The sequence below is a fragment of the Phaenicophaeus curvirostris genome, unplaced genomic scaffold, assembly GCF_032191515.1.
Source record: "Phaenicophaeus curvirostris isolate KB17595 unplaced genomic scaffold, BPBGC_Pcur_1.0 scaffold_51, whole genome shotgun sequence".
Lineage (NCBI taxonomy): Eukaryota > Metazoa > Chordata > Aves > Cuculiformes > Cuculidae > Phaenicophaeus > Phaenicophaeus curvirostris.
In genome coordinates this window covers 132,399-155,942 of record NW_027206674.1, presented here as the reverse complement: position 1 = coordinate 155,942, position 23,544 = coordinate 132,399, and the positions used below count along the sequence as shown (strand labels likewise).

The window sequence follows — 23,544 nt, the reverse complement described above, 5'->3', positions numbered from 1 at the left end:
CCAAGGAAGGCGCTGTACAAGAGGAACCTGGTGGAGAGCGAGGTGGGGGCTGCCCTCCCCCCCCCGGAGACCCCCCCTCACTCTAGAGATGCCTTCCACCCCAATCTAGAGACCCCCCACCCCAAGCTAGAGACCCCCCCCCCATTCACTGTAGTGACCCCCATTCACTCTAGAACCCCCCCTATTCACTCTGGGGCCCTCTCTCCTCACTCTAGAGCCCCCCCCATTCACTCTAGGGCCCCCTCTCCTCACTCTAGAGCCCCCCCCATTCACTCTAGGGCCCCTCTCCTCACTCTAGAGCCCCCCCCATTCACTCTAGGGCCCCTCTCCTCACTCTAGAGCCCCCCCCATTCCACTCTAGGGCCCCCCCATTCACTCTAGAGGCCCTCTCCTCACTCTAGAGACCCCCCCATTCACTCTAGAGCCCCCCCCCCCGTAGGGACCCCCACCCCTCACACCTAGGGTCACCCACCCCTAGTCTAGAGACCCCCCCCTCTCACTTTAGACACCCCCCTCACTCTAGCCCCCCCCGTCACTCTAGCTTCCCCCTCACTCTAGCCCCCCCCTCACTCTAGAGACGACTCCCCCCTATTCTTGGACCCCCTCCCTCATTCTAAGGAACATCCCCCCTCCCCACCTCTAGCGGACACCTCCCCTTCCTCTAGGTTCTCCCCTCTCACTCTATTGACCCCCCCACCACCTTAGGGGCCCCCCCCTCACCCACACCCCCCCCTTTCCCCTCCTTCTTCTCTTCCAGCTCCAGAAGCTTCGCCGCTGACCCCCCCACCTCAGGCCGGGCTCAGGTGGGGGCAGGCGCTTTGGGGACCCCCCCCCCACGCCACCCCCGACCCCCGGCGCTGCTGTGACAATCACAGGGACCAGAGCTGCTACCCTCCCGCCCCCCCAACTCCTTGGGGGCAGGGGTGACACCGCCCCCCCTCCCTCAGGGTTGCCCTTGCCCCCCCCCCCCCCCCTCCAGCACTTTGCCCCCCCCGCCCCCCGGCGGGCAGGGACCCTTCTTCCCCACTCCAAGAGCCCCCCCGGCGGCCCCCCCCGAAGTGCCTGCGCCCGGGGGCCGCCTCGACCACCGCCCTATAAAGTTTTTAAGGAGAAAAAGCTGCGATTGGATCAATTCATCCCCTCCCCGCGCATCCCCGTCGCCATGGCAACCGCATCCCTCTCCCCCGCCCGCCTCTCCATGGCAACCGCGGATGGGGGGGGGGGGGGAGGAGAAGCGGCGGCGCGCTCCCATTGGTCGCGGCGCCCCGAGGGGGCGGGGGCTTGGCGGTGATTGACAGCCAATCAGCGGCGCGAGCGCTTCCCGCTTCAGCTAATGGGCGCGCGGGGAGGGGCGGGGCCGCAGCCAATGAGGAGCTAGGGCGGTTCCCGCCTAGGCCAACGGGCGCGCGGGGGTGGGCGGGGCTTCTGGTCGCTGGAGCCAATCGGCGCGCTCGGTGGGCGGGGCCAGAGTCCCTCTCAGCCAATGGGCGCGCGCGGCGGGCGGGGCCGTGGCGGCGGAAAGGCGGCGGGGCCGGCCGGGGGGAAAATGGCGCCCAGCTCGAAATCGGAGCGGGGCCCCGCGGGGGCGAAGCGGGGAGCGGCGGCCGGGGGAGGGGGCAGCTCGGCCGGGTCGGGGCCGAGGGGCCGCCGAGAGCACGTCGTGAGGCAGCTGGAGCGAGCCAGGGTGAGGCGGGGGCTGGGGCTGAGGCCCGGGGGCGGGGCTGAGGGGGGGTCTGGGGTCGTGAAGCCGGGGGGGGGGGGGGCGGTGACAGGGGCTGAGAGAGTGGGGGGGCTGAGGGGGTGTTGGGGGGTCAGGGTGATTGGGGGGAGCTTGGTGGGGAGGGCTGAAGGGGTGTGAGGGGGTCTGGGACCTCTGAGGGGGGCCTGGGGGGTGTTGGGGGGTCAGGGTGATGGGGGGGGGGCGCTGAGGGTGTCTGGGACCTCTGAGGGGGTGGGGGAGGCTGGAGGCAGGATGAGGGGAGGTGAGGGGGGGGGCTGGGGTTGGGGCCTTGGGGGGGTGCTGGGGGGTGGCCTAGGGTTGGGGTCTGGGGTGGGGAGGGGGACTGAGAGAGTTTTGGGGGGTCAGAGTGATTGGAGGGGTCTGAGGGGGGAGGCTGAGGGGGTCTGGGACCTGTGAGGGGGTGGGGAGGCTGGAGGCAGGATGAGGGGAGGTGAGGGGGGGTCCTGGGGTTGGGGCCTTAGGGGGTGCTGGGGGGTGGCCTAGGGTTGGGGTTTGTGAGGGGGGGTGCTGAGGGGGTGTTGGGGGGTCAGGGTGATTGGGGGGGGGCTGTGGGGGGTGGTTCTGAAGGGGTGTCGGGGGTCAGGGTGATTGGGAGGGTCTTGGGGGGGGGCTGAGGAGGTATGAAGGAGTGAAAGGCCTGGGGGGGTCCTAGGGTTGGGGTCTGAGGGAGTTTTGGGGGGGTCAGAGTGGTTGGAGGGGTCTGAGAGGGAGGCTGAGGGGGTGTGAGGGAGTCTGGGACCTCTGAGGGGGTGGGGGCATCTAGGGGGTGCCTGAGGGGGTGTTGGGGAGGCAAAGGGGGGGTTGTGATTGGGGGGGGGCGCTGAAGGGGTCTGGGATCTCGGGGGGGGGATGACAAGGGACCTGTGAGGGAAGTCGGGGGGGCGAGGGAGGGAAATGGGGGGTTGTTGTCGGGGGTGGGGCTGAGGGTCTGTTGGGAGCGAGTTGCAGGGGGCTGGGGGGGGAGAGGGGTTTGGGGGGGGCATGGGGGGGTGAGGGGCTGTTGCGGGGGACGGACTGATTTGGGGTCTAGGGGGTGATGGAGGGGGCCCTCGGGTTGGGGGGGCTGGTGGTGCAGAGGCCAGTGAAGGTGTTTGGGGGGGGCTGGTGGGGGGTTGGGACTTGTGAGGAGATGGGGTTTTTGGGAGGGGGGGCAATGAGGGGGTGTTGAGCATGGGAGGGGCTTGGGGGGGTGGAATGAGGGGCTGGATGGAGAATGATGGGGCTGGGGGGGGGGGATGATGGGGTTGGGGGGGATGATAGGGTGGGGGGGGTCCCTGACGCTGTGTCCCCCCCCAAGCTGAGCGGGCAGCTGTCGCCCCGGCTCTTCCGCAAGCTGCCCCCCCGCGTCTGCGTCTCGCTCAAGAGCATCGCGGACGAGGCCGTCGCTGGGCGCGGGGGTGAGCGCTGGGGGCCGGGGACCCCCCCACAGCCCCCCTCCCCATCTCGGAGTGTGTGTCCCGCGCCCCCCCCCCGGCCAATCCCCTTTTAGTCAGACCCCCGCTATCCTCGCACTCCCCCCCAACTTCAAAGCCCCCTCCCCATTTCTGAGTGTCTCACCTCCATCCTCGCACCCCTCTCCAACTTCGAGCCCCCTTTCCATCCTTAAAGCCCCCTCCCCCATTTTCAAAGTCTCTTTCTCTTCCTTGAGGACTTCTCTCTCAATTTTTAGCCCCGCCCATCCCAAAGGATCTTTTTTATCCTTAGAGATCCCGTCTCATCTTCAAAGACCTTTCTTCATTCTTCAGTTCCCCCCTTCCCTATCTCTGGGGGTCTCTCCAGCCCCCCTTCCCCATTTCTGGGGGTCTCTGCTCCCTCTCCAGCCCCCCTCCCCATCTCTGGGGGTCTCTCCAGCCCCCCCCTCCCCATTTCTAGGGGTCTCTCCAGCCCCCCTTCGCCCATTTCTGGGGGTCTCTGCTCCCTCTCCAGCCCCCCCTCCCCATCTCTGGGGGTCTCTCCAGCCCCCCCCTCCCCATTTCTAGGGGTCTCTCCAGCCCCCCTTCCCCATTTCTGAGGGTCTCTGCTCCCTCTCCAGCCCCCCCCTCCCCATCTCTGGGGGTCTCTCCAGCCCCCCCCTTCCCCATTTCTGGAGTCTCTCCAGCCCCACTTCCCCATTTCTAGGGGTCTCTCCAGCCCCGCTTCCCCATTTCTGGGGGTCTCTGCTCCCTCTCAGCCCCCCTCCCCATTTCTGGGGGTCTCTCTCTCTCACCAGGCCCCCCCTCCCCATCTCTGGGGGGTCTCTCCAGCCCCTCTCTGGAGCTGCCCCCCCCGCCCCGTTTGCCCCCCCCAGGCACATCTTCCTGGGTTTCTCCAAGTGTGGCCGCTACGTCCTGTCCTACACGAGCAGCGGCGGCGACGACGACTTCTCCTTCTACCTCTTACCACCTCTACTGGTGGGAGTTCAACGTCCACAGCAAACTGCGCTTGGTACGGACGGATGGATGGACCCACGGACAGATTTGTGGGCCCCCCCCCCCTTCAATCCCAGCGCCTCCTCCCTGCAGGTGCGGCAGGTGCGGCTCTTCCAGGACGAGGAGATTTACAGCGATTTGTACCTCACTGTCTGCGAGTGGCCCGGCGACAGCCCCGCCGTGCTCGTCTTCGGCTTCAAGTGAGCCCCCCCTGCGCCCCCCCTTGGCTGTGTGTCCCCCCACTTCGCTGTGTGTCCCCCACTTCGCTCTGTTCCCGCCCCATCCTGTGTTCCCCACACCCTTTACTGCGTCCCTCCTTTCGCTTTGTATCCCCCCTGTTCGCTCTGTCCCCCCCTTGTTGCTCTTTTCCCCCCCTTTTCGCTCTGTCCCCCCCTTTTCCGCTCTGTGTCCCCCTTTTCGCTCTGTGTCCCCCCCAACTTCGTTGTGTGTCCCCCACTTTGCTCTGTCCCCCTCCTTCAGTGTGTCCCCTCTTTCACTGTGTGTCCCCCCCTTTGCTGTGTGTCCCCCCTTTGCTGTGTGTCCCCCTTTTCACTGTCCCCCCCTTCGCTGTGTGTCCCCCCTTCTCTCTGTGCCCCCCTTTCTCTGTGTCCCCCCCTTTGCTGTGTGCCCCGCTTCGCTGTGTCCCTTCCTTCCCTCTGTGTCCCCCCTCTTTCCTGTGCGTCCCTCCCATTCTCCGTGTGTCCCCAGCCTTTGCTGTGCCCCCCCCTTTCTCTGTGTCCCCCTCTTCGCTGTGTCCCCCACTTTGCTCTGTGTGCCCCCCACTTCACTCTGTGCCCCCCCTTCCTGTGTCCCCCCGACCCTTTACTGCATCCCCCTTTCGCTCTGTGTCCCCCCTTTGCTGTGTCCCCCCCCTTTGCTGTGTCCCCTCCTTTCTCTGCGTGTCCCCCCCCTTCACTGTGTCCCCCCCTTTTCACCCCGTTCTCCCCCTTATTGCCACCATGCCCCCCCCTTTCACCACATCTCCTCTTCTTATCATCATATTCCCCTACTTTTTCACTGTATTCCCCCACTTTTTCATCACGTCCCCCCCTTTTTCTCCGTGTCCCCCCTTTCCACCATGTTTCCCCTGATATTATCACTGCATCCCCATTTTTTCACCACATCTCCTTTTCTTTTCACCGTGTCCCCCCCCTTTTCACCACGTCCCCTCCTCTTTCACCACGTCCCCTCCTCTTTCACCACGTCCCCCCCTTTTTTCACCACGTCCCCCCCATTTTTCACCACATCCCCCCCTTTTTCACTGTGTCCCCCCACCCCGTTTCCGCCGCCGGCAGCACGCGCTCGGGCCAACGGGCTCCTGGTCAACATGATGATGATGAGCGACGAGAATCACCGCGACATCTACGTCAGCGCCGTGGCCGTGCCGGCCCCCCGCCACTGCCCCGCCTGCCGCCACCTCGCCCTCGCGCACCCCGGTGAGTCCCGCCGCGCCGCCATGGGCCACCGCGGCCACTCCAAGCCACCGCGGCCACGCTGAGCCACCAGGGCCGCACTGCACCGGGTCACCGTGGCCACACCGAGCCACTGCGGCCACGCTGAGCCACCAAGGCTGCACCACACCAGGTCACCGTGGCCACACCGAGCCACTGCAGCCACTCCGAGCCACCATGGCCACCCTGAGCCACCAGGGCCGCACCGCACCGGGTCACTGCGGCCACTCCGAGCCACTGCGGCCACGCTGAGCCACCAAGGCCGCTCCGCACCGGGTCACCGTGGCCACACCGAGCCACTGCGGCCACGCTGAGCCACCAAGGCTGCACCGCACCAGGTCACCGTGGCCACACCGAGCCACTGCAGCCACTCCGAGCCACCATGGCCACCCTGAGCCACCAGGGCCGCACCGCACCGGGTCACTGCGGCCACACTGAGCCACTGCGGCCACTCCGAGCCACCGTGGCCACGCTGAGCCACCAAGGCTGCACCGCACCAGGTCACCGTGGCCACTCCGAGCCACTGCGGCCACGCTGAGCCACCAAGGCCGCACCGCACCGGGTCACTGTGGCCACTCCGAGCCACTGCGGCCACGCTGAGCCACCAAGGCCGCACCGCACCGGGTCACCGTGGCCACTCCGAGCCACTGCGGCCACGCTGAGCCACCAAGGCTGCACCGCACCGGGTCACCGTGGCCACACCGAGCCACTGTGGGTATACTGAGCCACCAGGGCTGCACCGTACTGAGCCACACGAGCCACTGTGGCCACACTGAGCCACCAGGGCTGAGCCACACAAGCCATTGTGGCCACGGTGAGCCACCTGGGCTTAACCGTGCTGAGCCACACGAGCCACTGTGGCCATGGTGAGCCACCAGATCTGCACCACACCAAGCCACCGTGGCCACACTGAGCCACTGTGGCTTATACTGTGCCACCAGGACTGAACTATATTGAGCCACACAAGCCACTGTGGCCACACAGAGCCACCAAGGCCGCACCGCACCGGGTCACCGTGGCCACACCGAGCCACTGTGGCCACGCTGAGCCACCGAAGCTGCACCGCACTGGGTCACCGTGGCCACACTGAGCCACCAAGGCCTCACTGAGCCATTGTGGCCACACTGAACCACCAGGGCTGAACTGTACTGAGCCACTCGAGCCACTGTGGCCACGGTGAGCGACCTGGGCCACACTGAGCCACCAAGGCCTCACTGAGCCACTGTGGCTATACTGAGCTACCAGAGCTGAACCGTACTGAGCCACACGAGCCACTGTGGCCACACTGAGCCACCAGGGCCACACTGAGCCATTGTGGCCACGCTGAGCCACCAAGGCTGCACCGCACCGGGTCACTGTGGCCACACCGAGCCACTGCGGCCACTTTGAGCCACTGTGGCCACGCTGAGCCACCGAAGCTGCACCGCACTGGGTCACCGTGGCCACACTGAGCCACCAAGGCCTCACTGAGCCATTGTGGCCACACTGAACCACCAGGGCTGAACCGTACTGAGCCACTCGAGCCACTGTGGCCACGGTGAGCGACCTGGGCTTAACCGTACTGAGCCACACAAGCCACTGTGGCCACGGTGAGCCACCTGGGCTACACCGTGCTGAGCCACACAAGACCTCCTTGCTCTTTCCCTGCAAGGAGCTGGTGGAGAGGAGGGAGCTGGGCTCTTCTCCCCAGGGCCAGGGGCCAGGCCGAGAGGGAACGGCCTCAAGCTCCACCAGGGGAGGCTCCGCATGGACAGCAGGATGGAATCTTTCCTGGAAAGGGTCCCTGGGCCCTGGGACAGGGAGGGGGTTGAGTCCCCTGCCCTGGAGGGGTTGAAGGGCCGGGTGGACGAGGTGCTGAGGGACGTGGGTCGGTGATTGATGGGGATGGTTGGACTCCATGATCCGGTGGGTCCTTCCCACCCTGGATTCTTCTCTGCTCGCGTCGGCGGCTCTGAGCGGTGTCTGTTCCCCAGGGGATGCTCAGGCGCGGTGCCTGCGTCACGGCTTCGCGCTGCACACCAAGTTCCAGGTGGTGTACCCCTTCCCCACCTTCCAGCCCGCCTTCCAGCTCAAGAAGGACGGCGTCGTGCTGCTCAACACCAGCTTCTCCCTCGTCGCCTGCGCCGTCGCCGTCCACTGCCCCGGTACACACACCCCCCGCCGCGGACCCCCCTGACCCTTCGAGACCCCCCACCCCAGCACCCCCAAACTCCCTGGGGACCCCCTGTCACCCCCCCCAGACCCCTTTGTTCCCCTTGTCTCCTCCAGGCCCCCCCCTAAAACCCCTTGGGCCCCTGGAGCCCCCCCCAGGCCCCCCAAACCCTCTTGGTCCCACACCTGTGAGCCCTTGGGACCCCCTGCCCCCCCCCAGGCCCCCCCAAACCACTCTTGCCCCCCACCCTGTCACCCCCAAAACCCCTTGGACCCCTGTGGCCTCCCCAGGCCCCCCTGCCCTAAATCTCTTGCCCCCCCCATCACCCCCAAACTCCCTTGGGGTCCCCTGTGTGACCCCTTGGGACCCCCTGGCCCCCCCAGGTCCCCCCCAAAACTCCCTTGCCCCCCCCCCATGCCCCCCCAAACCCCCTTGGGATCCCCTCCATGACCCCTTGGGACCTCCTGCCCCCGCCCCAGCACCCCCAAACCCCCTTGGGCCCCTCCTGTTAACCTTTGGAACCCCCAGTTCCCTCAAAACCCCTTTGAGACGCCCCCCCATGACCCTTTGGGACTCCCTGGCTCCCCCATGCCCCCCCAGACCCCCTCGGAGTCCCCTCCATGACCCCTTGGGACCTCCTGCCCCGCCCCCCAGCACCCCCAAACCCCCTTGGCCCCCTCCTGTTACCCCTTGGAACCCCCAGCCCCCCCCCAAACCCCCTTGGGGCCCCCCCTGTTAACCTTTAGGACCCCCAGTTCCCTCGAAACCCCTTTGAGACGCCCCCGCATGACCCCTTGGCCCCCCCAGCCCCCCCCAAACCCCTTTGGGGCCCCCCCTGACCCCCCCTGCCGCCCCTCAGGCGACGGCGCCCCCTCGCAGATGCTGTACCGGCGCCGGGGCGCGGGGGGGGCCTCTCGCCGGTCTGGGGGGGCCACTCCGCACCCCGAGGAGCCGGGGGAGGCAGCGGGGGGGCCGGGGGCCGCGCAGCCGCGGGGCGCGGCGGGCAACGAGCCCTCCCCGGCGGTGGCCAAAGCCAAGGAGTTCGTAGCCGACATCTTCCGGCGCGCCCAGGAGGCCACGGACGGCGCGGCCCCCCCGGCCTCCCCGGGCCGCTGCTGCCCCCCCCGGCCCCCCAGCCCCGGAGAGGCCCCCCCCCGCCGCCCCCCGAGCGCCCCGAGCGCCCCCCCCGGCCCCCGAGCCGGGTTACGTCAACTACACCAAACTGTGCTACGTGCTGGAGCCCCCCGCGCCCGCCGCCGCCCCCGAGGGTGAGTGTTCACTCTGGAGCCTACTGATGGCCCCCGGCGTTAACTCTGGAGCCTACTGATGGCCCTCGGTGTTAACTCTGGAGCCTACTGATGGATTAGGGGATGGGGGTTAACTCTGGAGCCTACTGATGGCCCCCGGGGTTAACTCTGGAGCCTACTGATGGCCTTCGGTGTTAACTCTGGAGCCTACTGATGGATTAGGGGATGGGGGTTAACTCTGGAGCCTACTGATGGCCCCCGGCGTTAACTCTGGAGCCTACTGATGGCACAAGGACTGGGTGTTAACCCTGGAGCCTACTGATGGATTAGGGGCCGAGTGTTAACCCTGGAGCCTACTGATGACACAGTCATTTTGGGGGGCCCCCCCCACCCCTCCCCAGCCCCGTTCCCCCCCCCAGAGCTGGAGGACGACAAGATCTCGCTGCCCTTCGTGGTGACCGACCTGCGGGGTCGCAGCCTGCGGCCGCTGCGGCAACACGCCACGCCGCAGGTTTGAGGGGAGGGCAGCTTTGGGGGGGGTCAGGGGGTGTTTTTTGGGGTGCGGGGGGGGGTCACAGCGGCCCCCCCCCCCCCCCCCCCCCGTGTCCCCCCCCTCAGGGGCAGTTCCTGACGGTCGAGCAGCTCACGCTGGACTTCGAGTACGTCATTAACGAGGTGATTCGCAACGACGCCGCCTGGGCCCCCCAGTTCTGCTCCTTCAGCGACTACGACATCGTTATCCTCGAGGTGAAGGGGTGGGGCACAAAGCGGGGAACCCCCCCTGCCCCGGGGACCCCCAAAACCCCACCCCTGACCCCCCCAATTTGTGGGTCCCGCTCTCCAGGTTTGCCCCGAGACCGACCAGGTCGTCATCAACATCGGGCTCCTGCTGCTCGCGTTCCCCGCGCCCCCCGGAGAGGGGCAGCTGCGGTGAGGGGGGGCCCCGCGCCCCAAAACTGACCCCCCCGTACCCCCAAAGTGCCCTCTGCACCCCAAAATTGCCCCCCTGGGCCCCGAAATTGCCCCCCTGCGCCCCAGATCACCCTAAATAACTGCCCTACACCCCCCGGCGAGGGGAAGCTGCGGTGAGGAGTGGGGCACGACAGCCCCTGTGCCCCAAAACTGACCCCCTGCGCCCCAAAACTGACCCCTCCGCCCCAAAATTGCCCCCCCCCGCACCTCAAAACTGACCCTCCACGCCCCAAAATTGCTCCCCTGCCCCCCAAATCCCCCCAAATAACGGTTTTGCGCCCCACGGCAAGGGGCAGCTGCGGTGAGGGGGGGCCCCGTGCCCCAAAACTGACTCCCCGTACCCCAAAAGTGCTCCCTGCACCCCAAAATTGCCCCCCGTGCCCCAAAACTGCCCCTCTGTGCGCCCAGACTGCTCCGCTGCACCCCGAAACTGCCCCGCTGCGCTCCAAAACTGCTCTCCAAGCCCCCAAACTGTCCCCCTGTGCCCCCCAAAACTGCCCCCTGCACCCCAAAACTGACCCTCTGCGCCCCAAAACTGCCCCCCTGCACCCCAAACCTGCCCCCCCGCACCCCAAAACTGCCCCCCCGCCCCCCAAAATGCCTCCTAAACACCCCAGACCCCAACAAACCAGCCCACACCCAACTGTGAGGGGCAGCTGCGGTGAAGGGGAGGGGGCAGAACGAGCCCCGACCCCCCCCCAAACTGCCCCCCTGCCCCCCCAAAACTGCCCCCCCCGACCCCTCGTCGCCCCCAGCCCCCGCCCGTACCACACCAGCCTCAAGGTCGCCTGGGACCTCGGCACCGGCACCTTCGCCACCGTGGGCGTCGGGGAGCTCAGCGAGGTCAAGGGGCAAACCAGGTGGGGAGGGGGGGGCAGTTTGGGGTCGGGGGGGGCAGTTTGGGGTCGGTGGGGGGAGATTTGGGGTCTGGTGGGGGGGAGATTTGGGGGCTGGGGGGCACTTTGGGGGGCTGGGGGAAAGAATTGCAAGGTAGGGGGGAGATTTGGGGATGCAGGGGAGAAATGGGGGGGACAGTTTGTGGCTGGGGGGGCATTTTGGGGTTGGGGGGGTCAGTTTAGGGGGCTAGGAGGGCAGTTTAGGTGGTCGGGGGCAGTTTGGGGGAGTGGGGGGGCACTTGGGGGGCATTTTGGGGTGGAGGGGTTGTTAAGGGGAGCACTTTGGGGTAGGTGGGGGGCAGTTTGTGTTGCTGGGGGGGGCAGTTTAGGGGGCTGGGGGGCAGATTGGGGTTGATTTGGGACCAGGGGGGCAGTTTAGGGGGCATTTGGGGGCGGGGGGGATGATTAAGGGGAGCACTCTGGGGTAGGTAGGGGGCAGTTTAGGGGGCTGGGGGGGGCAGTTTAGGGGGTTTGGGGGGCAGTATAGGGGGCTGGGGGGGTAGTTGGGGGTCGATTTGGGACCGGGGGGGCAGTTTAGGGGGCATTTTGGGGCGGGGGGGTGATTAAGAGGAGCGCTTTGGGGTAGGTGGGTGGCAGTTTGTGTTGCTGGGGGGGCAGTTTAGGGGGCTGGGGGGGCAGTTGGGGTCGATTTGGGACCGGGGGGGCAGTTTAGGGGGCATTTTGGGGCGGGGGGCTGATTAAGAGGAGCGCTTTGGGGTAGGTGGGGGGCAGTTTGTGTTGCTGAAGGGACGATTCTGGGTTTGGAGGTGGCTTTGGGGGGCTGCTGAGAGATTAGGGTTGCCCCCCCCACTCATTTTTTTGCCCCCCCCCCCCTTTTTTTTTTTTACCCCCCCCCCCATTTGCCCCCAGCGGCAGCGTGTGGAGCCGGTACCGCAAGGGCTGTGTGGACACGGTGATGCGGTGGCTGCTGCCCGAGCCCCCCGCCCGCGGCGTCAACCGGCTCACCAACGAGGCCCTGCACAGGGGTGGGGGATTTGGGGGTCCCGGGGGGGGATTTGGGGGGCTGGAGGGGGGGTTGGGGGGTTTTTGGGGGCGCTGGGGGCTCAGGAATCCCCTGGTGACTGAGGCCCTGGGGGGTTTGGGGGGGTCAGGGTGGGGATTTGGGGGTTTGGGTGGGGATTTTGGGGGGCTTGGGGGGGGTTGGGGGGCTGGGGACTCAGGAATCCCCTGGTGAATGAGGCCCTGGGGGGTTTAGGGGGACACGGGGGGGGGATTTGGGGGTCCCGGGAGGGATTTAGGGGTTTGGGTGGGGGTTTTGGGGGGTTTGGTGGGCTGGGGTGGGGATTTTTGGGGTCCCGTGGGGGGGGATTTGGGGGGTTGGGGGGTTTTGGGGGGACTGGGGACTCAGGAATCCCCTGGTGAATGAGGCCCTGGGGCGTTTTGGGGGCTGGGATGGGGATTTTGGGGGTCCCCGGGGGGCGATTTGGGGGTTTGGGTGGGGATTTTGGGGGGCCTGGGGGGGGGTTGGGGGCTGGGGACTCAGGAATCCCCTGGTGAATGAGGCCCTGGGGGGGTTGTGGGGGGTCAGGGGGGTTTGGGGGGCTGGGGTGGGGATTTTTGGGATCCCAGGGGGATTTGGGGTTTGGGTGGGGATTTTGGGGGCTTGGGGGGGGTTGTGGGGCTGGGGACTCAGGAATCCCCTGGTGAATGAAGCCCTGGGGGTTTGGGGGGTCAGGGTGGGGATTTGGGGGTTTGGGTGGGGATTTTGGGGGCTTGGGGGGGGTTGTGGGGCTGGGGGACTCAGGAATCCCCTGGTGAATGAGGCCCTGGGGGGTTTAGAGGGGCACGGGGGGGGAATTGGGGGTCCCCGGGGGGGGATTTGGGGGTTTGGGGGGGATTTGGGGGGGCCTGGGGGAGGTTGGGGGGCTGAGGTGGGGATTTTTGGGGTCCCGGGGGGGGATTTGGGGGGCTGGGGACTCAGGAATCCCTGATGAATGAGGCCCTGGGGGGTTTGGGGGGCTGGGGTGGGATTTGGGGGTGTCATGGGGGGAATTGGGGAGCTACAGGGGGGTTTGGGGTGGGGGGTCAAGGAATTGGGGGGGTACGGGGGGGGTCAAGGAATTGAGGGGGCCGGGGGGGCTTCAAGGGGACATTTTGGGGGGGGGGGGGAGTTGGGGGGGGGGCTCAAGGGGACATTTTGGGGACACAGTGGGGTTCAAGGAATTGGGGGGGGCTGGGGGGGTTTCAAGGGGATATTGGGGGGGGGGAGTCAGGGAGTTGGGGGGGTCAGGGAGTTGGGGGGATCAGGGAGTTGGGGGGCCCGAGGAGGGGGGGGGGGCGCGTGGGGGATTTAGGGGGGCTCAGGAGGAAAGGGGGGGGTCCTGGGGGGGGGCCCTGAGGGGTGTGTGTGTCCCCCCCCCCCCCAGGCTGCTCGCTGAAGGTTCTAGCGGACGCCGAGCGCTACACGTGGATCGTGCTCTGACCCCCCCGACCCCCCCGATTTGGGGCCATTTGGGGGTTTTGGGTTTTTTTTCTGTTTTTTATTTTATTCTTTTTTTTCCGTTGGGTTTTAGCTGGGGGGGGGGGTGGGTACGACTCCCCCCCCAAATAAACCTGCTCGTTTCCATCTGGTCGCGCCGTCCCTGGGAGGTTGGGGGAAAAGTCATGATTTGGGGTGAATCCCTGGGGTTTTGGGGTGAATCGCGTGGATTTTGGGTGAATCGCTTGGATTTTGGGGTGAATTTCTTGGATTCTAGGGCGAATCTCTTGATTTTGGGGGTGAATCTCTTGGATTCCGGGGTGAATCCCTTGGATTTTGGGGCAAATCTGGGATTTTAGGGCAAATCTCTTGGATTTGGGGGTGAATCCCTGGGATTTGGGGGTGAATCTCTTGAATTTGGGGCAAATCCCTGGGAGTTTGGGGCAAATCCCTTGGATTTTAGGGTGAATCTCTTGGATTTGGGGCGAATCTCGTGGATTTTGGGGCAAATCTGAGATTTTGAGGTGAATCCCTACGAGTTTGGGGCGAATCTCTGGGATTTGAGGTGAATCTCTTGGATTTTGGGGTGAATCTCTGGGATTTTGCATTGAATCTCTTGGACTTTGGGTGAATCCCTAAGAGTTTGGGGCAAATCTCATGGATTTTGGGGTGAATCTCTTGGATTTAGAGTGAATCTCTTGGATTTAGGGCAAATCTCATGATTTTGGGGCAAATCTGGATTTTGGGGTGAATCTCATGGATTTTGAGGTGAATCCCTACGAGTTTGGGGCAAATCTCTTGGATTTCGAAGTGAATCGCTTGGATTTTGGGTTGAATCCTTGGATTTGGGGCGAATCCCTAGGAGTTTGGGGTGAATCTCTTGGATTTGAGGCAAATCCCTGGGATTTTGGGGCGAACATCATGGATTTTGAGGTGAATCCCTGGGAGTTTGGGGCGAACCTCATGGATTTCGGGCTCAATCTCTTGGATTTGGGGTTGAATCCCTGGGATTTGGGGCCCGAGGCAAAGTCCACAGCGATTTTATTCCTGGGGCCCGAGGCAAAGTCCACAGCGATTTTATTCCTTAAGAAACTACAAAAGGTAGAAAACGGCGTCCGCGGGGGGGGGGGGGGGGGGGGGGGACCGCGGGGGGGTCGCATCCCCCCCCCCCCCCCCCAGCCCAGGTTCCCCTTTTCCCACGGGGTTCCCGCCCCTCCCCTTCCCCTGGGGGGGGGGTCCCGGGCCGGGGGGGGGGGGGCACCCAAAGCGAGGGGGGGGGTTGCTGTATTGGGGGGGGGTGTGAAGCGCGGGGGGGGGGGCCCTTCATGCTGGGGGGGGCCCTGGCGTAAGGCGGGGGGGGGGGGTTGGCACTTGGGGGGGGGGGGGGTGGGCAGCGTCCCAGCCTCCTCTCTCCCCTTCCCCCCCTTCCCCCCCCCCCTCCCCGGGTCCCCAAGTCGCCCCCCCCCCCCTCCCCGCGCCCCCCTCCCCCCCCCCAATTCCCCAGGTGGGGGTGGGGGAAGGGGGGGGGTGGGGGTCGGTGCCCCCCCCCCCTTCCTTTCCGCTGGGGGGGGGGGGGTGGGGGGGGGGGCTTTGGCACAGGATCCCGGCGCTGCGTAAGGCACTGAGCGCCCCCCCCAACCCCCCCGGGCGCTGCGGGGGGGGGCGGCGGCGAAGCTTTTTGTTTTTTTGGGGGGGGGGGATCAGCTGGAGGGCAGCGGCGGCACAAAGAGCCCCCGGGGGGCGTCCCCAGCGGGGCAGCTTGGCGGGGGGCTCGGGGGGCTCCCGGGGGCTCGGGGGGCAGCGGCTCCTCCTCGCTCTCCTCCTCCTCCTCCTCTTCCTCGTCTGGGGGGGGGAAGGGGGGGGGGGGGAAAGCAGGGCTGCCGTCAGTAGGTTCCAGAGTTAACACTCCCCCCCCCCCCCATCATTAGGCTCCAGAGTTAACACACACCCCTCCCCCCCCACACAACCCCCCCTCCCTCCCCTACATACCCTGCAGTCAGTAGGTTCCAGAGTTAACAGCCCCCCTGCCATCATTAGGCTCCAGAAGTGAACACACTAACCCCCCCCCATTGCCATCATTAGGCTCCAGAGTGAACACACTAACCCCCCCCCATTGCCATCATTAGGCCCCAGAGTGAACACACTAACCCCCCCCCATTGCCATCATTAGGCCCCAGAGTGAACACACTAACCCCCCCCCATTGCCATCATTAGGCTCCAGAGTGAACACACTAACCCCCCCCCCCCCATTGCCATCATTAGGCTCCAGAGTGAACACACTAACCCCCCCCCCCCCATTGCCATCATTAGGCTCCAGAGTGAACACACTAACCCCCCCCCCCATTGCCATCATTAGGCTCCAGAGTGAACCCCCCCCCCCCAAATGCTCTCACCTTTCTCGGGCTCCAGCGAGTTGAGGGAGCTCAGGTTGGCAAACTGCGGGGAGGGGGCAGCGTGAGGCTGTGTGTGTGGGGGGGGTGGGGTGGGTCAAGACCCCCCCACCGTGTCCCCGTGTCCCCCCCCCCCCCCCCAGCCCAACCCCACCTCGCCCATGACGGCGATGGGGCTCTGGCCTCGCGCCTGCGCCACGCGCTGCTCCACCAGGTAGTACATGTACTCGTCGTAGAGCAGGCGGATCAGGTGGAAGGAGCCGAAGCTGGCGGCGCTGCGCAGGGTCAGGTCCCGGATCACCATGGAGCTGCGGGGACACGGGACGCCGTGGGGCACGGGCCGCAGGGGCGGCGGCACCACCATGGGGCACAAGTCACAGTGGAACTGGCACCACCGTGGGGCACGAGCCACAGCAGAGACACCATGGGGCAAGAGCCAGAGTGGAACTGGCACCATCATGGGGCACGAGCCATAGTGGAGACACCGTGGGGCATGAGCCAGAGGGGAACCAGCACCACCATGGGGCACGAGCCACAGCGGAGACACCGTGGGGCACGAGCCACAGTGAACTGGCACCATCATGGGGCACGAGCCATAGTGGAGACACCGTGGGGCATGAGCTAGAGTGGCACTGGCACCACCATGGGGCACAAGTCACAGTGGAGACACCGTGGGGCACGAGCCAGAGGGGAACCAGCACCACCATGGGGCACGAGCCACAGCGGAGACGCCATGGGGCACAAGCCAGAGTGGCACCAGCACCATCATGGGGCACAAGCCACAGTGGAGACACTGGGGGGCACGAGCCAGAGTGGAACCGGCACCATCGTGGGGCATGAGCCACAGTGGAGACACCGTGGGGCACGAGCCAGAGCGGCACTGGCACCACCGTGGGGCACAAGCCACAGTGGATACACCGTGGGGCACAAGCCAGAGTGGTACCGGCACCACCGTGGGGCACAAGCCACAGTGGAGACACCGTGGGGCACAAGCCAGAGGGGAACCCGGCACCACCGTGGGGCACGAGCCACAGCGGAGACACCGTGGGGCACAAGCCAGAGGGGAACCGGCACCATCATGGGGCACGAGCCACAGTGGAGACACTGTGGGGCACGAGCCAGAGTGGAACCGGCACCACCGTGGGGCACAAGCCACAGTGGAGACACCGTGGGGCATGAGCCAGAGGGGAACCGGCACCACCGTGGGGCATGAGCCACAGTGGAGACACCGTGGGGCACAAGCCAGAGGGGAACCAGCACCACCGTGGGGCACGAGCCACAGTGGAGACACTGTGGGGGCACAAGCCAGAGTGGTACCGGCACCACCGTGGGGCACAAGCCACAGTGGAGACACCGTGGGGCATGAGCCAGAGGGGAACCAGCACCACCATGGGGCACGAGCCACAGCGGAGACGCCATGGGGCACAAGCCAGAGTGGCACCAGCACCACTGTGGGGCACAAGTCACAGTGGAGACGCCGTGGGGCACGAGCCAGAGTGGCAGCGGCACCACCGTGGGGCACAAGTCACAGTGGAGACGCCATGGGGCACGAGCCAGAGGGGAACCAGCACCACCATGGGGCACGAGTCACAGTGGAGACGCCATGGGGCACGAGCCACAGTGGAACTGGCACCATCATGGGGCACGAGTCACAGTGGAGACGCCATGGGGCACGAGCCAGAGTGGAGACACCATGGGGCACAAGCTACAGTGGCAGCGGCACCACCGTGGGGCACGAGCCAGAGTGGAGACGCTGTGGGGCACAAGCCAGAGCGGCACTGGCACCATCATGGGGCACGAGCCACAGCGGAGACACCGTGGGGCACAAGCCAGAGTGGCAGCGGCACCACTGTGGGGCACGAGCCACAGCGGAGACGCCGTGGGGGCATGAGCCAGAGTGGAACTGGCACCACCATGGGGCACGAGCCACAGTGGAGACACCGTGGGGCATGAGCCAGAGTGGCACCGGCACCACCATGGGGCACGAGCCACAGCGGAGACACCGTGGGGCTCGAGCCAGAGTGGAAACGTTGTGGGGCACAACCCATAGCAAGACCCCCAGCCCCCATATCTGTATATGGACCACACGAGCCCCCCCCAGCCCCACATCCCCAGCTCCAAAACCCCACGCCCCCACACCTGTAGGACCACCCCAGCCCCCCTGCCCCACGACCCCCCCCCACACCTGTAGAACGCCCCCAACCCCCTGCCCCACACCTGTAGAAGGCCCCCAGCCCCACACCTGCAGAAGGCCCCCAGCCCCACACCTGCAGAAGGCCCCCAGCCCCCCAGCCCCACACGTGTAGAAGGCCCCCAGCCCCTCTGCCCCACACCTGCAGAAGGCCCCCAGCCCCACATCTGTAGAAAGACCCCAGCCCCACACCTGTAGAAGGCCCCCCAGCCCCACACCTGTAGAAGGCCCCCAGCCCCTCTGCCCCACACCTGTAGAGGGACCCCCAGCCCCCCCAGCCCACACCTGCAGAAGGACCCCAGCCCCACACCTGTAGAAGGACCCCAGCCCCTCTGCCCCACACCTGTAGAAGGCCCCCAGCCCCACACCTGCAGAAGGACCCCAGCCCCTCTGCCCCACACCTGCAGAAGGCCCCCAGCCCCACACGTGCAGGAGCCCCCCTGCCCCACACCTGTAGAGGGACCCCAGCCCCCCAGCCCCACACCTGCAGAAGCCCCCCCAGCCCCACACGTGCAGGAGGCCCCCAGCCCCACACCTGTAGAAGGACCACTTGAGCAGGAAGAGCTTGGCGGCGCGGGGCAGGCTGGCCGAGCCGCGATGGGGCCGCAGGGCGCGGGCGACGACGGCGTCGAGCCAGGCCGCCCACTGCTCCAGGGAGCGTTGCTGCTGCAGCGTCGCCTTGAAGTCCTGCTCCAGGCGCTGCACCTCGCGCGGCCCCGCAGCGGCACACCCAGGCCGCCTGCTCCTGCGGACGGACACGCGGACACGCCGTGGGACACACGGACACGTAGCGGGACCCACGGACCCATAGCGGGACCCCACAAACCCACAGCGGGACCCGCAGCGGCACACCCAGGCCGCCTGCTCCTGCGGACGGACACGTGGACACATAGCGGGACCCACAGAGGGACACACAGACCCACAGCAGGACACACAGAACCCATAGCAGGACACACGGACCCATAGCGGGACACACAGACCCACAGCAGGACCCACGGACACACAGCGGGACACACGGACCCATAGCGGGACCCACAACAGGACACACGGACCCACTGAAGGACCCACAGACCCACAGCAGGACACACAGACCCATAGAAGGACACACAGACCCATAGCAGGACACACAGCGGGACACACAGACCCATAGCGGGACCCACAGCAGGACACACAGACCCATAGCGGGACACACGGACCCATTGTGGGACCCACAGCAGGACACACAGAGCCACAGTGGGACACACAGACCCATAGCGGGACACACGGACCCATACCAGGACACACAGACCCACAGCGGGACACATGGACCCACAGTGGGACCCACAGCAGGACACACAGACCCACAGCAGGACACACAGACCCACAGCGGGACACACGGACCCACAGCAGGACACACAGACCCACAGCAGGACACACAGACCCACAGCGGGACACACGGACCCATAGCAGGGCTCACAGCAGGGACACACAGACCCACAGTGGGACACACGGACCCACAGCAGGACACACAGACCCATAGCGGGACACACGGACCCCACAGCAGGACACACAGACCCATAGCAGGACACACGGACCCATAGCGGGACCCACAGCAGGACACACGGACCCATAGCGGGACACACGGACCCACAGCAGGACACACAGACCCCACAGCAGGACACACGGACCCATAGCGGGACCCACAGCAGGACACACGGACCCCATAGCGGGACACACGGACCCACAGCAGGACACACGGACCCATAGCGGGACCCACAGCAGGACACACGGACCCACTGAAGGACCCACAGACCCGCAGCGGGACACACAGACACACAGTGGGACCCACAGACCCCCGACTCTCCCCGTTTTTGGGGTGTTTGGCCCCCGCTGCCCCCCATTCTCTCCATTTTTGGGTGTTTAGGCCCCAGTGTCCCCCACTCTCCCCGTTTTTGGAGTCTTTGGCCCCCGGTCCCCCCGTTTTGGAGTCTTTGTCTCCCAGTACCCCCCGTTTTTGAGGTGTTTAGTCCCCGCTGCCCCCATTTCCCCATTTTTGGAGCCTTTGGCCCCAGTACCCCCCATTTTTGAGGTGTTTGGCTCCCACTGCCCCCCCATTTCCCCATTTTTGGAGTCTTTGGCCCCCGGTCCCCCCGTTTTTGGAGTCTTTGTCCTCCCAGTACCCCCCCCATTTTCGAGGTGTTTGGCCCCTGCTGCCCCCCATTTCCCCATTTTTGGAGTCTTTGGCCCCCGGCACCCCCATTTTTGAGATGTTTGGCCCACGGCACCCCCCGTTTTCGAGGTGTTTGGCCCCCGCTGCCCCCCATTTCCCCATTTTTGGAGTCTTTGTCCCCCAGTACCCCCCATTTTTGAGATGTTTGGCTCCCACTGCCCCCCCATTTCCCCATTTTTGGAGTCTTTGGCCCCTGGTACCCCCCATTTTTGAGGTGTTTGGCCCCCGCTGCCCCCCATTTCCCCATTTTTGGAGTCTTTGTCCCCCGGTATCCCCCGTTTTCGAGGTGTTTGGCCCCCGCTGCCCCCCATTTCCCCATTTTTGGAGTCTTTGTCCCCCCAGTACACCCATTTTTGAGATGTTTGTCCTCCGGTACCCCCCGTTTTCGAGGTGTTTGGCCCCCGCTGCCCCCCATCAGCCCCATTTTTGGAGCCTTTGGCCCCCGGTCCCCCCGTTTTCGGGGTGTTTCCCCCCAAACCCCGTACCTGGACGTTGGCGAAGTCGACGCGGTTGAGGTCGCTGAGCATCTGGCTGATCTGCGCCGTGTTCTGCAGGACAGCGCGCGCCGCCTGCGCCAGGTGGTTGAGGGACGTGTAGCGCCGCAGCGTCTGCGCGAAGGCGCCCCGCGCCGCCCACCTGGAGAGGAGAAATGTTGGGGGACGGGACGGGGGTCAGCGAGGGGCAGCCCCGGGGCCCCCCCCGAGCCCCGCGCCCCCCCACCTTGACGCGAACCATCTCCTCGGGGAGGTGAATCATGGCACCCGTCAGCCAGCTCTCCAGGCTCTTGGCGAAGTTGCGGATCGCCTGCGTCAGGGCGCCTGGGGGGACAGGGGACACTCAGGGGGGACACGGGGACATGGAGGGACAGGGGGACATGGGGGGGACATGGGGATCGCCTGCGTCAGGGCACCTGGGGAGACAGGGGGACAGTCAGGGGGGACAGGGGGACATGGGGGGACATGGGGATCGCCTGCGTCAGGGCACCGGGGGGGACAGGGGGACAGTCAGGGGGGACAGGGGGACGTGGGGGGGACATGGGGATCGCCTGCGTCAGGGCACCTGGGGGGACAGGGGACACTCAGGGGGGACACGGGGACATGGGGGGACAGGGGGGACATGGGGGGACAGGGGGATCGCCTGCGTCATGGGCACCTGGGGGGACAGGGGACACTCAGGGGGCACACGGGGACATGGGGGGACAGGGGGACATGGGGGAGACATGGGGATCGCCTGCGTCAGGGCACCTGGGGGGGACAGGGGACACTCAGGGGGGACAGGGGGACATGGGGGGACGGGAGGGGCCTCTGGGGGGGGGGGTTCTTGGGGGGCTATGGAGGGGTCTCACTGGGGATGGGGGCTTCTGGGGGGGGTCTCAGGGGGGTTTTCTGGGGGGGGTATGTGGTGTCTCACTGGGGATGAGGGTCTCCAGGGGTTGGGGGAGGTCTCGGGGGGGGTCTGAGGGTCTCTACGGGGCTGAAGGGGGGGTCTTGGGGGGTCTCACTGGGGATGGGGTCTCTGGGGTCTCTAGGAGGGCCATGGGGGGGGTCTCACTGGGGATGGGGTCTCTGGGGTCTCTAGGAGGGCCATGGGGGGGGTCTCAACTGGGGATGGGGGCCTTGGGGGGTCTCTAGGAGAGCCATGGGGGGGGTCTCATTGGGGATGGGGGCCTCGGGGGGGTCTCTAGGAGAGCCTTGGGGGGGTCTCACAGGGGATGGGGGTCTCTGGGGGTCTCTAGGACGGCCATGGGGGGGGTCCCACTGGGGATGGGGGTCTCTGGGGGGGGCCATGGGGGGGTCTCACTGGGGATCTCTAGGAGGGCCTTGGAGGGGTCTCAGTGGGATGGGTGTCTCTGGGGGTCTCTAGGGGGGCCATTGGGGGGTCTCAGTGGGGCTGGGGGGCCTCGGGGGGGGGGCTGTGGGGGGTCTCAAGTGGGGCTGGGGGCCTCAGGGGGGCTCTGGGGGGGGCCATGGGGGGGGTCTCAGTGGGGCTGGGGGCCTCGGGGGGGGCTCGGGGGGGTCTCAGTGGGGCTGGGGGCCTCGGGGGGGGGGTCTCTGGCGGGGGGGGGAGGTCTCACTGGGGATGGGCCGCAGGACGTCGGGCACGAGGATCTCCACCAGCCCCTGGTAGGAGCGCGTGGTCGCAGTCGCGCGCCCCAGCGCCGCACGGGCTCCAGCCTGGCCAGCGCGACCAGGCGGCTCCGCGGCAGCCGCTTCTCCGCCTCCTCCAGCCTGCGGGACCCCGCTGCCGCCGTCACCCACCACCGGTACCCCCGGTACCCCCCGGCACCACCAGGGCCCGTGGTGTCACCGCGGCCCCGCAGCCCCCGCTGGCACAGCAGCATCCCCCCCCGCCACCAAACACCCCCAAGGCCCCCGACATCACCAAATGCCTCCTGGCCCCCCCACCCCCACCTGGGACCCCCCCAACATCCTGGGGTCTCCTGGCCCCCCCACCTCAGCCCCCCCAAACCCCCCAACCTCTCTCCTATGTTCCCAGAGACCCCCCCCCACAACACCCTGCAAGACCCCAAAGAACCCCCGGACCCCCAGAGACCCCCCCCAGAGAACCCCCAGAGACCCTCCCCACACCCTGCAAGACCCCAAAGAACCCCCAGAGAACCTCCAGACCCCCAGAGACCCCCCCCAACACCCCACAAGACTCCAAAGAACCCCCAGAGAAACCTTGAGACCTCCCCCCAGAGACCCCCCGACACGCTGCAAGACCCCCAAAGAACCCCCAGAGAACCTCCAGACCCCCAGAGACCCCCCCGACACCCCACAAGACTCCAAAGAACCCCCAGAGAACCTCCAGACCCCCAGAGACCCCCCCTCGACACCCTGCAAGACCCCAACGAACCCCCAGAGAACCTCCAGACCTCCAGAGAACCCCCTAGAGAACCCCCTGACACCCCTGCAAGACGTCAAAGAACCCCCAGACCCCCAGAGACCCCCCGACACCCTCAGACACCTCCTGCTGGCTGCCCGAGGTCCCCGTAGCCCCCAGAACCCCTGACTCCCCATAGATCCCCCCGTAGTCCCCCCCTCGCCTCTCCAGCCCCCCAGAACCCCCCCCAGCCCACATAGACACCCCCCCCCACGCCCCACAAACCCACCAGTCTTGCCTCCCCACACCCCCAGAGACCCCCTCGAGCCCTCCCAACCCCTCCCGAGAACTCTGAGACCCCTCAGACCCCCCAGAAACATCTCAGAGACCTCCAAGACCCCAGAGAACCCCCCAGAGCCCCCCCAAACCCCCGATCCCCCCAGACGCCTCCTGCTCGCTGCCTGAGTTCCCCATCACCCCCCCGACCCCCAAACTCCCCGAGCCCCCTCGAGCCCCCCTGACACCCCCAGATGCCTCCTGCTCGCTGCCCCAGCTCCCCTGACAACCCCAGCCTCCTCCAATCCCCCCAGCCCCCCCCAGAGACCCCCCCCGGGACCCCTAAAC

At 66.6% G+C, this 23,544-nt stretch overlaps 3 protein-coding genes across 3 annotated transcripts in view; 2 read left to right on the top strand and 1 right to left on the bottom strand.

Moving 5' to 3' along the window:
- The window catches only part of CC2D1A (coiled-coil and C2 domain containing 1A), a 17,719-nt gene extending 16,428 nt beyond the window's left edge, over window positions 1-1,291 (top strand). The window contains 1 exon segment of the mRNA XM_069881530.1: window positions 1,034-1,291. Within this exon segment, the coding sequence (XP_069737631.1) occupies window positions 1,034-1,291 (258 nt within the window).
- Window positions 1,292-1,535: 244 nt separating this feature from the next.
- Window positions 1,536-13,406, top strand: DCAF15 (DDB1 and CUL4 associated factor 15). Its single transcript, XM_069881521.1, is given in 16 exon segments — window positions 1,536-1,684; window positions 3,039-3,130; window positions 4,029-4,116; window positions 4,118-4,165; window positions 4,243-4,349; window positions 5,445-5,454; window positions 5,456-5,585; window positions 7,574-7,744; window positions 8,612-8,858; window positions 8,860-9,020; window positions 9,368-9,510; window positions 9,618-9,746; window positions 9,844-9,929; window positions 10,727-10,831; window positions 11,738-11,853; window positions 13,255-13,406. Coding segments are annotated over 16 exon segments (1,827 nt in total). The 5' UTR covers window positions 1,536-1,546; the 3' UTR covers window positions 13,311-13,406.
- A 433-nt stretch (window positions 13,407-13,839) lies between these two features.
- RFX1 (regulatory factor X1) lies at window positions 13,840-22,438 on the bottom strand. Its single transcript, XM_069881529.1, is given in 10 exon segments — window positions 13,840-13,942; window positions 14,591-15,149; window positions 15,701-15,743; window positions 15,852-16,005; window positions 18,424-18,593; window positions 18,711-18,755; window positions 20,583-20,733; window positions 20,810-20,915; window positions 22,172-22,238; window positions 22,241-22,438. Coding segments are annotated over 10 exon segments (1,596 nt in total).
- Between the last annotated feature and the right edge of the window lie 1,106 nt (window positions 22,439-23,544).